At 43.3% G+C, this 18,070-nt stretch overlaps 1 protein-coding gene across 2 annotated transcripts in view; it reads right to left on the reverse strand.

The window, feature by feature from the left end:
• The window catches only part of ARMC9 (armadillo repeat containing 9), a 542,713-nt gene that overhangs the window by 79,589 nt on the left and 445,054 nt on the right, over positions 1–18,070 (reverse strand). For both annotated transcript variants that reach the window (XM_085635734.1, XM_085635735.1), the window contains exon 21: positions 1,001–1,116. In XM_085635734.1, coding sequence (XP_085491860.1) covers positions 1,001–1,116 — 116 coding nt within the window. The remainder of the gene's footprint in view (positions 1–1,000; positions 1,117–18,070) is intronic.

Raw genomic sequence — 18,070 nt, forward strand, 5'->3', positions numbered from 1 at the left:
CCCAGTTATGAAGGGAGCAGAATGGATTTAACAGGCGAGACTAGTAGTGCCTCCCACATTAAGAAGCCCAGATAAAAAGAATCAGCTCCAAGAAAGCGCAATGTCCCGGTAGCTGGTAGGAGAGGGCAACAACTCTCTTAGACTATCGATGGTGCCGCATCATGCGTGTGCCAGTAGCAACCAAAGTTGCCTGTCCGAACAAAGAGGAATTGCTTTCAGTGGACTCAAAGCTTGTCAAATCCAATGATGTAAAATCCAAAGCTAACAGAAAAAAAGTTCTACGGCAGGGTGGCACAGGATTTTCAAGCTAAGCAAGGACTTGTGTCCCTCAACTATGAAATACAATGTGTTGAAGTGTTAGCTGGAAGACGTAATTGAACTTACTGATTACTAGTTTTAGCTGCAGTACTCACCTTTCTGCCTGTTTTTTCAATGTCACTGTTTTTTCCCCATTTTCTTACCCAAGTACTGGTCCTTGCTTTGACTCCACTCTCTATGAAGGACCTCCAACTCCCTCCTATTGATAGCAATTCAGGCCTCCATTCCGACCGCTGGGTAGTTTGCGGTTTTGCCGGCAACAGTTTCTGGCCAAAGTGGGAACAATGGGAGATGTAGGAATGCCTCACTTCCAAAGCACACCTCTCCCAGACCTTTCACCAGGTTAAAACTACTGAAAGTTGTGGGTGTGTAATGGAGGAAAAAAATGGGTATTACTGTTTACAAATAGGTGCTATAAGGCACACATATGGTATTCCCCATTTTCGGAATTCACCCTAAGGGGCCTAACTCAAGAGTATGCCATATTCCTGCATACCCGGACTACAGATGCTCATAGTATTGGTAATTACTGCAACAGAAATACTACTTTAGTACTCTTGGAACCGTTGTTATTAGGGCCTTCAAGTTTATGCTAGTTCTATTAGTTTGGTTACTATAACCAAAATGAAATATGTACTTTTTTTTTAGCAAAATATCTTCACCAGCCAATTGAAAGACTTACAGAGGGTATGCAGCTCGGTGATAACTAGGGGTGACGGGTCTCTGAAGAGGTTCATCAATGCTCTGATGGACTCCAGGGAACATCTTTTTCTTCGCCTTCTGTGAGTGTGTCATAATCTGTGGCGAGTAAACAGGAACAAGAAGAAGCAGTGAGTGGGATTCTGAGAGCAAAGACACCAACAACCATAACTTCATTTGTGACTGCTGAACAGTCGCATCTCGTTCCATCAACGACCCAGACACCTCCGGTTCGCAGGACTTTTACTCACACATTCCATGCATACAGAGTCAGGATCAGGAGGGCTGGCGTTTCCTTACATTTATCCTAAAGAGGCGACCTGCCACTCCACATCAGGGTCTCCTCCTCTCATCATGAATTCCACAAGAAGCTGAAAACCTGGCTTTTCAATTAACGAGCCAACCATAGGCAGCAATGGGCACCAATCCCAACTCAGTGACAGGATACCCTCGCAGATGACAGTGCACTTTACAAATACGCATAACATGAAGTTGCACTGGCTCCAGATACCCAACGCGCTCCTTTCAAACTCCTCACACACACATACATGGCCCTACACAACTTGGGCCCCACTTACCCAAACAGTCAAATCTCCTTCCACCAACCAACCAGACACATCTGATCCGCAGGACTCATACTCGCACACACTGCATGCATATACCGACCAGATCAGGACAGGCCCTCTCGTACATTGCTTCTGAAGCGTGAAATGATCTCCCACTTCGCATCAGAGCCTCCTCCTCTCTTTTTGAATTCCACAAGAAGCTGAAAACCTGGCTTTTCAATTAACGAACCAGCAATGGGCACCTATCCCAGCTCAGTGACAGGATACACATAACATTGCTGGAAATACATTGAAAGTTGAATATCGTTTTCCAGTAGGTTTGCAATATCTACCTACAAATTAAGAATTCTGCCACTAAGCAGACAAGACACAACCTGAGGCTGGGCTAGTTACCACTTTAATATGACGATAAGCTCCTATTAGAAAGCAATAAGGAGGAACCACTTGTAACAATCAGTTCTTAGATATCAGGTCAGCCATAGCAATAAAGGAGAAATGTACATGAAATTATGATAGCAGTTCCATTCTTCTTCTCTACCCGTCCATCCAAGTCTTCATTTCATCTGTTTCCCATTGTCAACTGTGCTGCAATCAGTGCTTCATTTCAGCCAGTGGTTTCCGGTGCTCGGTTCCAGCACTTAATGGTCAACAGCGGCACATATGACACTCTGCTGCATAGTGGCTCTGTTTGCCTGATTTACAGATGAGCACAACAGCTGTTTATTTATCCAATATACAATAAAATGACTAAGACCTGCCACCAAAGCCCCTCTTATAGCTTTAGGGGCCTGGAATAGTCTGAACTATCAAACTTGCAGGAGCGTGATTGTCAGTGGTGTTGGTACTGCCACTGGCAGCGCTTGCAGTGGTAATGGGTGGTGAAAGCTGCAGTGGCCACCTGACGATTGCCTTGGAATTTATGTTATTTACAAATTAAGCACTAGCTGTGCCCAATAGTAATATCCAACAGACAGCCTTACCTACAGAAACAGCAGGCGGAAGGAAGGAAGTGGTCTACATCCTGGATACACCTTAAAGGTTTTTATCATTGCACATTATACTGGGTTTCGTAAAGTTCCTGTTATTCTCTTCTTCAAATCTCACTCAGAACCCTTAAATGCGGCTATGAAAAATAAAACATTTAGAGGTACAAAGGCCACATCTTTACCACTACATTTGTTAACTGAACATAGGCATGTGTTGGAAATTGTGTTAGTGGTGTACGGTGGTGAAACCCTTTCAAGCAGCAAACACAATTCCTGTCAGGATGAAGTCAGAAGCAACCCCAAATTAACCTGTGCTTAACCCTCTGGTAGCTTGGCACAAAGCAGTCAGGCTTAACTTAGAGGCAATGTATAGAGTATTTATGCAGAGTTAGTAATACAGTGAAAACACCAAACAAGAAAAACCCACACCAATTAAAAAAATATGTAGTACAGTTGAATAAATTATTTGAGATCAAAACAACAAAAATCCAATTAGTAGAAATGGAGATGTGCAATTTTAAAGGTTTAAGTGAAAATAGGGCCTAGGAGCACAAAGTGCCAACTGTGGTTATTTGGTCACAACAGACAGGAACAAAGTCCCAAGTTCAGACTGACCGCAATGGAGCGTGGGACCGGATACAAGGACCAAGTTAAGCCCGCTGAACAAAGTACCTTAAATCCTGGTTTGCGGAGCATTGCAAAATCCTGTGTCGAGGATGTGCCACGCAGCAGCAGGCCTGAGGAGCTGCAATGCGGAGTTCTGCGTCGTTCTCTAGAATGCGGTCGACGAGTGGCTTCTGATGCAAAGTCCTGCATCAAGGATGCAACATGCAGTGGCAGTTCCGGTGAGACTGTGGGCTGTGATGCAGGGTCCTGCATCTGGGATGTGTCACACTGCGGTGGTTCCAACGAGGCTGTGAGGAGATGCATTGCACTGTGTCGACTGGTCCCACTCGCGGGCCAGACTCACAGCAGAGAGAGTCCAGGTGCTCAGTTCAAGGGGGTTGGAGTCTTTTCTGTCGCTGGGGCTATGATCAGGTAGCCAGCAACTAGCCCTTGGAGTCACTTTGGTGGTCCTTGGCGCCACTCTGGTGGTCCTGGAAGTTCTTGAAGTTTCCAGCCTCCCCTGCCCTGGTTACAAGCTGGCTGCATGAACAATGCAGGGGTAACAAATCCATTGTGTGAAGTCAGAGCACAGCCTTTTCAGTTGCAAGATGGGCTGTGTCCAGCTCCAACCACCCATCCCACCAGTTGATAGCCCATCTAGGCACACCTAACCCCTCTATCTATTGTGTGGCTGTCTAGGAGGAATAAACAAAGTCCAACTGTCAACTACACCCAGCCATGTGACTTAGGACAGGCTGCAAAAATCGACTTTAGCATTAAAGATGGGGTTTTAAATTACAATCCTTTAGACACCAAACTCGACATTCCTACTTGCTCCCAATTGAAAGTTAGTACTTAATAATTGTAATAAGTTAATCAAGTACTATCCTATGGAAGAGGCAGACCTTGGAGTAGTGAAGAACAAATTGAAGAGTTTTTCACTACCGGGATATGTAAAACTTAAAAGTACATGTCCACTTTTTAAGTGCACTGCACCCTGCCCTATGAGCTGTTTAGGACTTACTGTAGGGGTGGCGTATATGTCTTAAAAAAGGAAGGGTTAAGCCTGGAAAATGTTTTTTGGGGCCAGATCAAAATGGCAGTTTGAAACTGCACACACAGGCTGCAATGGAAGGGCTGGGAGATGTTTAAAAGTCTACTTAAGTGGGTGGCACAATCAGTTCTCAAGCCCACTAGTAGCATTTAATTTACAGGCGCTGGGTACATGTAGTACCAATTTAGTAGGGACTTACAAGTAAACTGAATGGCCAATTGGGTATAAGCCAATTTTACCATGTTTAAAGGAGAGAGCGAAAGCACTTCAGCACTGGTTGGTAGTGGCAAAGTGCACAGAGTCCTAAAAGCCAACAAAAACAGATTCAGAGAACAGGAGGGTGAAGGCAAACATTTGGGGGATGACTCTGCAGAAAGGACGAAGTCCTACAGCATGTATTACCCTTTACCTTTATCCCTAACTATTGCTCTCTTCTTACATCTGTGACATCCGTTAGGACAGCAAGGATACCTGAAAGAGTTGTGTCTTTCGATCCCTTGAAGAGCCTTGATGGCAATAAAAAACCCAAAACTAGTCATGGGCCAAAAACTTATTCATAATCTTCTTGAGAACCGTTAGTTTCCGGAACTACGAATATTCTTTGGCCTACATTTTGTATGCCTCTGTCAGACCCTCTCTTTGACTCTTTCGCCAGCTACTTTGAAAATCAGTGTTGGTCTACTATCTTTTCCTACTTTAGATGAATCTCAGTTGGTTTTGATTCTTGTGCACATATATGGGGGTTTCATCCTTGTCTAACTCCAGCGCTTCTGAGAGGTATATCTAGCTTTTCTCCTTGATGGATTTTGAGTACTTCCATACTATTAGCTGGCACTTGCTACCTACGATCAATCCCAGCACTTGCTAGTACAGTGCTGTAATTCTTTGGCTTTCTTGTGCTTGCTGTCGTGACAGTTTACAGTAAAACTAGGGTTCTTCCGTATTCTTATCTTTCATACATTTACATACATGAATTATTTCCCTGATATCACACTGGAAACCCTCAATAATCAATGTTAACAGTATACAATGCCTCAATGAACACTGAAAACCTCCTCAGTATTCAAGAACCCAATCGATCCCATTTTATGACCCGTGGTCTGGCCTATCAGGTGGAACAGCGCAGGGTTACAACTCTCCTCAGAGACACACCTGTCAGATTTTCAGAGTTCAGCAGAATTCATGTGGCAGCTTCATGAACGTGGAAGAGGGAGGGTGCATTTGAATCTATAAAATATCCCAGTGCTCGAAAACTGTAGTTACAGGTAAGCAGTTTTTTCTTCTTGCTCATCATTGGATCTTTCACAGATTAACACGCTTGACTTACGACTAACAAAGCAGTTTACTGACATGACACTAAAATAGGTGGAAATAAGTCTCACTTTATGGAAACAAGTTATGCACCACCACCTGTCCAACTGCTGTTTATCAACGTAGTGAAGCCTGGATAAAGGTTTGCATCGAAATCCATGTTGCTGCTTTACAAATGTGTTATAAAGGCACATCAGCAAATAATGCCGCTTTGGCCACCATACATTTTGTGGAATGTCATTTATTACCACTCCTTAAAGAGAAACCAGCCCTGCGAAGGCAAAAAAACCTGGCAGCTGTGAGCCAGCATCAATGCCTTATTTTGAAAGAGGAGTACGTGTGCTGAAATCTCCGAGGGATGCATAGGGTTGGTCAGTTTACAAAAGACTTTTGTGCAATCAGTGTAAACTTGCAAACAGAGTTTCACATCTAAAGAATGTAGTGCTCTTTCTGCTGCTGTAGTAGGTTGCCAATGTTGATACGTACACCTTTTCATTAAGGTGAAAGTCATGGGAACCTCCAGCATGAACTTTGGATTCTTAGTTGGTGTCCGCTTACCTTTGTTAAAGTTTCAGGTAGGATTTCTTGATGGAAAACGCCTGAATCACACGACTTGCTGAGGTGAGGGCTAAAAGAAAGGCAGTGTTTCATGAAAGCATTTGAAGTGATGTTTTATAGGTGGTTCTCAAGAAGGTGTATCATAAGAGCCCCTAAGACTGTGTTAAGCTCCCAACATGGTGGATTTCTGGCTACTGGAGGTCATATGCGAAAGAGTCCTGTCATGAATTCTTTAAATACTCCAGTCGAGAAAAGTGGTATTGTATTCAACATTCCAAGATATCTCAAAACAGCAGCTATATAGACTTATGAATGTTTTAGGTCAGATTCTTCAAGGTGCAGCAGAGGCAAAGTCAGATGTCATGAGGCAGGGATCAATAATGGTTATCACTACCCAGAGGCAAAAGTGTTTCCATTTCTTCGAGTGGCCTTTAATGGTAGAAGTCGCTCTCACGGCATTGAGAAACCTGCACCAGCTGGACGGGATGTAAGGAACACAGTATTCTAGGCCTGCAGCAGCCTGGCAGTCATGTGCAGGAGGCAGGGTCGTGATGAAGAACTTTGCCCTGGTCTTGGATAAAAGGTAAGGCTTCTCTTTGAATGTGATGGGTGTCTTTATCAACAGATTCCAGAAGTCTGTGTGTCAGAGCTGCCTGGCCCATGCTGAAGACACTGATCATTCATTGTTCTTTAGTCAGCCTCAGGAGAAACCTCGGTGAAAAGGTATAACAAACTTTCCTCAACAAAGAATCAAAAGCGCTTCCCCTGAGTCCCTGGGAACCATAGCCAGCTAGTGAAGTTTCAGCCTTTGGAATTTTCTGGATTTTCCAATCGGTCCAAGATAGGGGAGCCCCACTTCTGAAAAACTAATTGCAGTTGTCCGTTGTCCAGCTCCCATTTGCGGTGGTCTTTGTCTCATCTGCTTAATGCATCCGTCATGCAGTTCTGGAGGTCTGACACAAGTGACTCCTTTCGTCAACACCCGGTACCAAAGGTGCTCAAATATTGTCACCCTTGTTTCTTCATGTAATAAAAAGCAGTTCTATTGTCTTTTCCTATTAGGACTTGCTAATGGTCTCATTGCCGCAGGAAGGCCGAGGGCTAGTCTGATTGCCTGAGCCCCAGGATGTCAATGTGAATGTTTTGTTCCTAAAGGGTCCACAGACTGCTTGTTGTGAGATACGCCAAGTGAGCACCCCCAACGCTTTAACAAGGAATTTGCTGTCAAACTATATTGTGACTCCATGATGTACAGCTCCTGGCCTCTGTAAATGTTGTATTCGTTTCTCCACCGTTCCCAGGCGCTCTTGATCTCTGCTGTTATATGAATCAGATTGTCCAAAAGGTCTGAGACTTGCCTCCAGTACAAATAAGGCTGTTTCTGTTGAGGGCTAATTCTCAGTCTGCATAGTGGTATTAAAGGGTTTCATTTAGACATCATTCCTAATAATGCTCTGAACTTGTGTACTGGTATCTGAGATCTCTCCATGATGTTCTTTATTTCTTTTAAAAGTTTTATATAGCGCAAACGTGACCACAGGGGGTATCAGAGCACTTTACAATTTATACATCAAGCGGAATACAGATAGAAGCAATCAAAGCAGAAGCAACCGACCAGAGGATAAAGTCATGTGGAGCAAAGGGAGTCTCGAGACCATATCAGCTGTGCCACCAAACTACGACTGTGACCTTCATAACAGACTGAAAAGCAGACAGAGGGCTTTACAATTTATACACCAAGCGTAATATAGATACATACAATCAAAACAGAACCAACAAAGGAGATGAGAGAGTCATGTAGAGCCAAGGGAATCTCGTGACCATATCAGCTGGGCAATAGAACTATGACTGTGACCTAAGTAACCACTTGAAAAGACAGTTAGAGGCAGAAATTTCTTCATCAAGAGCCCTTGGACTTCCTTTTTGAAGAGGACAATGGATGGGTTCACCCTGACTTAAGGGAGGAGGAAGTTCCAAATCCTTGGGATTATACCAGAGAAGGCTCGAATATATGTTTTTTTCTTCTTGAACTTTTGTGGTTTGATCAATAGGGTGCTGGCGCTTCTATAGCAAGTTCTTTAGTTTGCACCTTTTCCTGTGTAGGATATGACTTTAAAGTGTCTGTGTGGATCTTTGCTCCCAGAAACAGGCTATGCTGACATGGAGTGAGCACTGACTTGTTCTTATTCAGGGTGAGATTCAAGGTTTCTAGAATTTGCAGTGTTGTGCTGTGGTAAATATTTCTCCTTTACCGGGACTGAATTTGGTACAGAAACATTATAAAATAGCTCAGTAAAATGAGAGGCAGAATCCGTGATATTAGAGTTTCGGAATGGGCTTTATTCCAATAAGCGATTATAATCGGATGCCTCAAGTTCCATCACCACGGGGGTTCAGGAAGTGAAGTACATACTTTATTGACAAGCAGTAACTTTTATAATACATACATTATAATGAAGTGAATACAGTAGGCGTAACAATTGATAAGGACATTGACGTTTGGTTTGCGTAACCGAAAATGGGTGTAATAATGAGTAAAAAGGAACATGATTGGTTGTGATGTCATGTATAGGTGGATCTATAAGATAATACTTGGCATGGATGCGCGCGCAGCAGTATGACGTGTAATTGACGTGTAACTAGGGGGTGAAGGGGACTTGACATTTAGCTCTATATGTGGAGACGAGAAGTCTGGGAGGTCAAGTCAACCTAATCCCAAATCATATCTAACATCCTATGTTTAAAGAACTATGTTATCCAAAAAGGAGGACTCTCGGACAGAATCTATTCTATACTGACTGTGCGTGTACAAGCGTCTAAGTGTCTACACTGAATGCGAGGGGGTAGGAATATTCCATGGTAACAAGGCTATGAATTACTTGCATGAGGACAGAGAAGATGGGTCTTTTTGCTTGGTAACTGGAAGAATGTTTACTTAAACTACTAGGCAGGAATGCATCGGCTGAGGGGGAAGCAGATAATTCGAAGGTGAAATACAGTTCTTGGCAGAGAGTAAGCTGATGTCAGGCTTCGTGAGCAGCGCAGAGAATGAGACAAAGTTCATGGTCACAGATGCAGGCTCGGGCTGGAGCTTTTAGAGGCAGAAGGCAAGAAGAGTTTGATGACAGAATCAGGGCCTACTTGCCTGGACTGAAAAGTGGCATAAGTGAACCATATAAAGCCGGTGGCCTTTCATATTTAAGAATGGAATATCCGGCCTATTCATGGCGGATCTGGCAGAGGACATGTTGACGGTGGACACGCATGTGTTTGCGTCATCAATACTGGAACTGGAGGGAACATACATGTACTTGCGACATGCACATAGAACCGTTGGGGTCCAAGATAGGGGACATAACTGACCAGGAAAATCCATATTTCCACATTCCCTCCTTGTCCCCTACTTGCCCTTCAAGAGATATCAATCTTCATCAATCCATTGATCTGTTCATATAGCATCATTTGTTCTTCTTTCTTCTTCCGGGATCTTGAATGAAAATCTTGATGTGGGATACACGATGTGGCACACAGACCACAAATCGCTGGTCCACATTGTAGACATAGACAGCAACTGAATAGTATGAGAAGGCCAATACCTAGGAAGGATAGAACTCTCCATCCCCAGGCTGATACCGCATTCCAAAACCAACTGGACCAAGTCCAAGTGCCTGGGTTCTGGTGTATCTGGCTTACAATCTTATGAAGGCGAGTGATGGCTTTATATACAGATGGCGAATTTTCTGGTATGAATACGCAACAGCTTGATCCGATGACCCTACAAGCTCCGCCCCTATCAGCCAGGATGACGTCAAGGACAAGACGATTTTGAAGCACAACAATCCGCATAGCAGACTGCTCTTCCGTTAAATTGCCTAAGGCGGAAATAGTCTCATTCACTACTGCTTCAAGGGTTCTAGTTAATCTACGTATCAGCTTACTATTAGTAACAGTACCTATATAGGGAAAGATGCCTTTATTAAAATCTACATACTTGTCCCATGCCGTCTCAGTGTAATCGACAATGGGGAGATCTCTCCGTTTTCTGTTGTGTACTAAATGAATATTTCTGTAATAATCAGGAGGAGCTAGGAAAACAGGTGGCAAAAGGAATGCAATGTAGCAGGTACCATCCCAATCTAGGGGTAGACGCATATATGCAGTCTGACCACATATAAAGTAGGAGTGGCGAGAAGCTCTGAATGAAGATTTGCCTTGGTCACTGAATTCTACGGTAGTAGTGCATTGACTGTGGCCCATATGTATGGAACCAACCTTTCTTACACATAATTCACCTTTTGCTGGGAATACTGACATGGTGGGTAAGACTAGCTCAACTTCGGATACGACATTTAGAATCATGAGATTAGGTGTAAAATTACCTAATCCATATACTTCATTTTCTAGATCAGTTCCTGTTCTTTTGGGGCGACCCTCCTTGTCAGGGTAACAGACTTTGAATAAAACTAGGTTCAGGTTTCCCTATATCCAATGGTCTTGGTAAACTGCTGTGTCTGAGTCTATGGAATTAATTAAACTAAACCATGCTCCACAGGAGCCATTATGTGTAAATGGATGTGGAAAGAAAGGCAGGACTCCTTCATAATTCTGGTAGGGAGGGAGTCGGCCACACACCCAACAATTGGTGGCGTTACTAGTCTGATGGGAATGATGTAACATACTAATGAAAGTGTTATTGCGCAGCGCAAGTCTATAAGACAATTCATGCGGAGGTAAGTCACTAAAAGAATGTTCAGCAGCAACATTATAAACATGTCTAGAAATAGGGTAATATATGTGCAACAACATACTTGTAATAATTATTAAAAGACTCAATAAAAACAAAATTAATAATGTCACTATGCAGTGGCTACGCAGTGATTTACAATACGCCTGTCGTTTCAACATTTTTCGGGTATTTTCTCTACTCAGGTCCAAGGGATACATGTCAGAGACAATTCAACCGCTTCACCTTGGAGAGGACTTAAACAATCAAATTGCTCGACTTGGTGGGCCTAAGCTTTAGTTTGTAATTTTCAGATTTGTTCGGTTCAACAAAAGGAAGCTTTGTATCAGTCTGTGAGGGAGTGCAGGGCACAATGTCTATATCCGAAGATAGTCCATGAAATTTCTTGATGTGGCTTGAATGAATCCAGCCCTTGCGGCCCTCGATCTTCACGGCTGTTCTTGTGGTCAACAGGACCAACTTGGGTGCTTTCCACCTGGGCTCCAGTTGAGTCTTTCGGTCGAAATTTCTCACAAAGACAAGATCCCCCGGAACCACGTCATGGGGTTTCACCTCAGTGTTGTCGGGAAAGGCTGCAGCTACCTGTGAACGAGAAGATTGTAGTGCAGACATCAAGGAAGCCAAGTAATCTGTCAGCATATTACAGTCAATATCAGTTATTTTGCGTGGTATAGGCGTCCCCCACATATTCGGTGGTCTACCGAAGATCACCTCATACGGGGATAGCCCTGTTCTAGAGTGTGCTACCATTCTCATGTAAGAAAGTGCAACTGGTAATGCTACTATCCAGTCGACCCCTTTCTCTCTGCATATTTTGGACAGTCTGATTTTCAGTGTCTGATTATGTCTTTCTACGAGACCTGCTGCCTCGGGATGTCGGACACAGTGGAATTTCCACTGATAACCTAACAGAAGTGAAACGTGTTTCATTAATTCGGATGAGAACAGCTGGCCGTTATCTGAGTAGACAACACGTGGTAAACCGTATCGTGGGAAGAATTCTCGAACCAACTGTTTGGCAGTAGTCGGGGCAGTGTAATCTGAAACCGGGTACGCCTCTGTCCAACGGGACAGAGCGCAGACAACTACGAGAACATATTTGAATCCTCGACATCGTTCCATCTGGATATAATCCATCTGTAGGACTTCAAAAGGGTGATCAGGAGGATGAAATCCACCCTGTTCTACGGGAACACTTTTTCCTGGGTTGAACTGGCAACAGATCATACAGGTACGGACCTTTTGTTTTGCTGCTGCTCGTAAATGTTTATTGAACCAAATGTGTTGAATGCTGTCTAGCATAGCTTTTTCTCCTAGATGTGCCGGACTATGTATAGTGTTAATTACGACTTGGACCATTGAATCAGGAAGGAACCATACAGACCTTTCCTTCATCATCCATCCTTGGTCCGTTTGGATCCCTCCTAACTCGGTCCATTTCTTTATTTCGTCTGGTGTAGCATGTGTCTGTATGTCAATTACGTCAAGAGTAGGATCTTTAACGGTCATACAATGTGTCGGTGTCGGGACTATTGTCTTTGTCATGTCGGGGGTCTGAGCTTGAGCAGTCAGTTTAGCTGTTCTGTCGGCTAGATCATTGCCTTGGGAAATGATATCAGTAACCTTCGTATGGGCCTTACATTTCATAATTGATATTTCAGTGGGTAGATGTATTGCATTTAATAATGCGTGAATGAGGGGTCCGTGCTGAATGTGGGCACCGTGGGAAGTTAAATAACCTCTCTCTCGCCACAGCACGCCGAAGTCATGTACAACTCCGAATGCATAACGTGAATCAGTGTATATGTTGACTTTTTTATTCGTGGCTTGAATACAGGCTTGCGTCAGAGCGATGAGCTCTGCGGCTTGAGCTGACAAAGTATTTATACGATTAGTTTCAATGACTTCAGTATCTGTTGTGACTGCATAAGCGGCTACTAACTCTCCTGTACTTGTTCTCATGCATGAACCATCGACATAAAATGTCAAGTCTGGATCTGACAATGGAACATCGGTCAAGTCTTGTCTGGGTTTTGTCGTTACAGTAATAACTTCAATACAGTCATGGGCTAGTGGGTCTGTTCCGGTTACTGGCAAAAGTGTGGCCGGATTCAATGTGTTACAGCGTCTTATTTCTATATGTGGCTGAAACAATGTAAGTTCATATCCTGTAAGTCGCGCTATAGTCAAGTGTTGTGTTTGCGTTCTATTTACAAGAACCTCTACTGCGTGGGGTACTTGAACTGTCAATGGATGTCCTAACACTATGGCATCGCTTTGTCTGATTGCTAAAGCTGTCGCTGCTACTGATTTCAGGCACGCAGGCAGAGCCTGAGCTACGGGATCTAATGTACTAGAGAAATAGGCACATGGTTTGTGTGCTCCTGCTTGATCCTGTGTGAGTACTGACAAAGCAGTACCTTCGCGTTCTGTAACAAAGAGTGTAAACTGTTTTTTGTAACATGGCGTTGCTAAAACGGGTGCTTGACATAAAGCTTTCTTTAGGCTTTCAAAAGCTTGTGTGTGTTCCTGAGTCCAAGGGAGAACAGTCGATGTGGCTGCCTCCTGTGTTGTCAATTGAATGAGTGGTTTTGCTAGAAATGCATACTGAGGGATCCACTGCCTACAATATGAAGTGAGGCCTATGAAAGCCCGTACCTCCTTTTGTGTCTTGGGTATTGGCATGTTAGCTATTAACTGAATACGGTCGGGTGTAAGCTGCCTTCCCTCCTTGTCCAGCGAGTGTCCAAGATAAACAACTTGCTGGACACAGAATTGCAGCTTAGAAGGGGACACCTTGTGCCCTTTTTCGGCCAGAAATTGTAAAACTGTCAGTGATGCTTTCTCACATTCAGGTTCGCTTCTTGCGGTAATCAGCAGATCATCGACATATTGAAGCAAAGCAGTGTTGACTGGTATGTGGATACTGTCAAGTTCTCGTTTCAGTGCTTGGCTATAGATGCTGGGGCTTTCTGTAAATCCTTGAGGTGCGCGTGTGAATTTAAAGCTACGCCCATTTAAACTAAATCCGAACAAATATTGGCTTTCCTGATCTATTGGGACGCTGAAAAAGGCGTTTTTGAGATCAATTACAGTAAAGAATGTCGCTTCGGAATCAATGGCTGTCAGTAATGACGAGATATCTGGGACCACAGGGAATTGTGGCACAATGCATTTGTTTAATTCGCGCAGATCAATAACCAATCGATATACTGGCGGCGCTGTAGGATCTGTTCGTTTAAGAATCGGTATTATCGGTGAATTACATATATTGGAGTCTGTTTCCACAACTACTCCTTGGGCAATGAGCTCGTCAATGATTTGTAGTAAAGCCACTACAGCATCTGGTGGTAACTTGTATTGTCGCATTCGTGGTAGCACCACTCCTGCCTTTAGTGTGACTCGATATGGTGTAATATTCATGCAACCAACATCAGTAGGGCCTTGTGCCCATAGGTGTGTAGGTAAAGTCTGCAGTCGGGGATCCATGTCTCTAGATACATAGTGACCTTTAAAATCACGTAAAAACAACCTTACTCCTTCCGGAGAACAACATATTATGGCTCCTAGGGCTTTCAACGTTTTTATTCCTAACAAGTTTTCTGGACATGATTTAGTAAGCAGTAAATCTGTAGTTCGGGTCAGAGGTCCTATCGTAAGTGGCAAAGGCTGTGACACTTCATTAACAATAGGTTTTCCTGAAAAACCAAGGGAAATATTCTGTGAGCCTGAGAGGGGTGCCCCTGGAACTTCACTACGTTTTATAGTTGTTCGACTTGCCCCTGTATCGAGTAAAAATTTTCTATCTTGACCTAATAATTTACTATGTACATAAGGTCCTTCTTGATCTACAGGAATCTCGATAAGGGGTAAGTCAACTTCCCTCTCTAGGCTTGTTCATGCGTAACGCTGATACTCGGGATATTCATACTGTGCGGTCTGATACATTTGTCGTGTTGTCGTCTGTGTGGCAGCAGCAGGCAACGGTGGTGCAGCTGGCACAAACTGTATTGGCTGTTGTGAGGCTGGCATGGCCTGGGCATGCTGCATAGCTCCTTGTTCATTCTGATCTTGTCTTAGTGGCCGTGATCTTTCTTGTGTTTTACCTATGGCGATATTATGTTTTAAAACTGGACAATCGTGTACGTAATGGCCTGGCTTTTTACAATAATTGCATGTCCCCTTTACAGGTCCTGCTGAATCGGAATGTGTCATACCCTTTTTATGTCCTTCAGCTGGAACTGTCTGGGAAACTAGCATTTTCATTTTCGTGTCTTTCATGCGTCTGTGTTCATGTTCTTGTTCCTCTTTAATTCTATTGTGGTGGTACTGTAACATTTGTAACATTTGTGTTGGAGTGTTACCTTGCCAGGTACTCTCGAATTTTAATACTCTATTCTTTACTGGGGGCAGAGCATTTTCTACTAATTTTGTTACAAACAGATGTGGGTATGATTCGCTACTTGCTTTTATGCCACTATTTATACAAAAACATTTTTCAAAACGGGCATAGTAATCACTAGTGTCTTCGTCTTGCTTCTGTTTACAGGCTGAAATTGTACCCCAATCTTCCTTTTTCGTAGTTAATAAACGTGGCAGTACCTGTACTAGTAGTCCTGGTAATGCCTTAGTTTTGTCCCCAAGCCCCGAACCTGGACCTCGGGCCCTTTCTTCTGCTTCTAATGCTGACCATTCTATCTTTTGATCACCTACCTCCCACTCTTTTTCCTTGAGTTTCTCATAAATGCCAGCAGGCATCAACACCTTTAATATTGTCATAATGTCGGGGTAGGTATATTCTCCCATGAGTAACATGTCTTTAATTTCTCGGTGAAACCCCGCTGGGTCCTTGTCATGACTGGGTACTACTTTCTTCATTTCTAACAATTCTATTTTCGATATAGGCGTATATACAAATACGCGTTTAAACTCGTTGTCCTCACCCTTTATTGGGTGCACTTCTCGTAAGGGATTCTGTCTATCTATGTGATACGTAGTTCTTTCCTTGACAGACAATGGAACATGTTCTGAACATACAAAAAGAATATACTGCTTTCTTGATTCTAGAATTTCTTTAATTAATTCAGTACCTGGACCTCTCCATTTATTCATAAGTAATTCAGTCAGTATGTCAGGCAAGGGACCAGGGTCCGAATGCTGACTCCGATATAGTATAATGAGTTGTTGAATCATATAAATCCCAGCTAACCTTTGTTCATCTGGGGTAAGATTCAAAAATGTGCGTACTACTGTATCATCACTATATTTTCCGGGACTGTCCACCCAATGGACAGCTGCCCTGGCTAAATCTTGTTCATCCATAGAATCGAGGAAATGATAACCCCTTCGTTCTTGTAGTAGTTTGTCGGCGGTTTGGAACGAATGCTCGTTAGACCTTATGTTAATTATAGGTATTTGAAAATTTCTGTTATTATCTGGACATATCGGATGTATTGAGTCAGTGTGATATCTAGTCTTACTCCTATTACAAGATCTTCCTCTACCTACATAGGCTATGGTGTCCGACTGTCCTGTGGGCAGTCCTGACCCTTCTTCCTCGTTTTGTTCGAACTCGTCTACCTCTAATCGCTCTTCGTGTAGGCGTTCTATTTCTTTACGGATCTTTCGGCACATGGCTATTATACAGTTTTGTTTATCATGTCTCCCTTCCGATATATTCTGACTCCATCTTGTAAGAATTTTCATGGCTTCCGGGTCTACCCCCGGTCGGTCTTGATTTCTGATCACACAGTTTATGAGGAAACGTAACAGTTCCCCCTGTATCTCTACTTTCTGGTATTCCATAGCTCTGTAAATACATTCTGGATCTCGCCCTGTTTGGACAAAATGATATATATTATCTAGATGCGCAGTCATTCCTGGTAACTTCGCTAAATACACTGCGGCTCGTCTGATACGCAATGATGCTAGGGTCATTTCGTCCTCCTTTCCAGGCACCGGGTCATATCTACAGTCTATAAGAAGTTCCTTAAGCGTACGGGTACTAAGGAGTTTGGGTGTACGTGAATGCGCTGACTCTTGAAAAGTAAGTTTATTTATTCTGGGTGGCGTAGAAAAGACATTGGTAGCTCCTCCCGCGGCCCCATCTGGGGCGTCGGGTGTAAAAGGATTCGTCGAACGTGACACAGCAACTACAGGTGTGGACACAGCCATAGAAGTAGCTGTAGGAGCGGGTACAGAAACAGATGTGCTTGCCGGAACTTGTGACTCGATTTGTTGCTGCAGGGATACGGGTACTGGATCTTGGCGTTGAACCTCCCTGGTATGCGGTCTATGTAGGGCAGAGTTAGCATACTCGGGAGCTGCGTCATCTAAATATGAGGAAAGAAAAACATCTTCTGCGGTTCTAGGATGCCCCTTAGGATGTACCTTTATTGGGAACAATGGGGTTGGCAAGTCTTTTGGTGTCTCTGGAGTAGCCTTAGGTAATCCTTCGGCCAGGAGAGGATACATACCATTCATAAGGGCATTTCTTTGTCTGTCTACTTGTTCTGATTTTACTCGGATACCTTCCTCAATTAATAGATTCTCTCGAACTTTATTGGAATTCTCTTTACTCTTCTCCTCCTGTCTACGTGCTTTTTCTGTTCGTCTATGTGATTCTTTACGCCATAATTCAACGGCGTCTTTCTGTGACTGTCTGACTTTTCTTTTCCATAACTCTTCCTCGACTTTCATGATGCACTCTGCATCCCAGGTCCCCGCTGTGGGCCACCTTTGACTTTCTGGTAATCCCTTGGTATAGTCTACCCATAAATCAAGAAATAATATAGCGTCTAAGCCATGTTTGTGATACATAAAGTGCCCTGGAGTGTCCCTAGGAGGAATAGGGACGGCTTCTTCGAGAACCCCTTTTCTGGTAGTGATCTGTCTTAATTTCGAAAAGAGCGGCATATTGAGAACTGACCTTATACTTGATTTTGACCTGATACTTGAATTTGAACAGACTTAATACAATAAACACGATAATGAACAGTCATTCATACCACGATATTCAGAACATACTTAAACACTTTAAACATTTAACATTAAACCATTAACTGAAACAACAATGATGATCGTCTGCATAACTAATCACCAAGCTTAATTCTCGACAATAACTAGACAATAACTAGACACTTCGGAATACTTCGGAATACTTGATATACTGCTAAACAGTACAGATACACTGCTAAAACAGTGCAGACCGGATTTGTGTACCCAAACC

This window comes from Triturus cristatus, chromosome 11, assembly GCF_964204655.1.
Source record: "Triturus cristatus chromosome 11, aTriCri1.1, whole genome shotgun sequence".
NCBI lineage: Eukaryota > Metazoa > Chordata > Amphibia > Caudata > Salamandridae > Triturus > Triturus cristatus.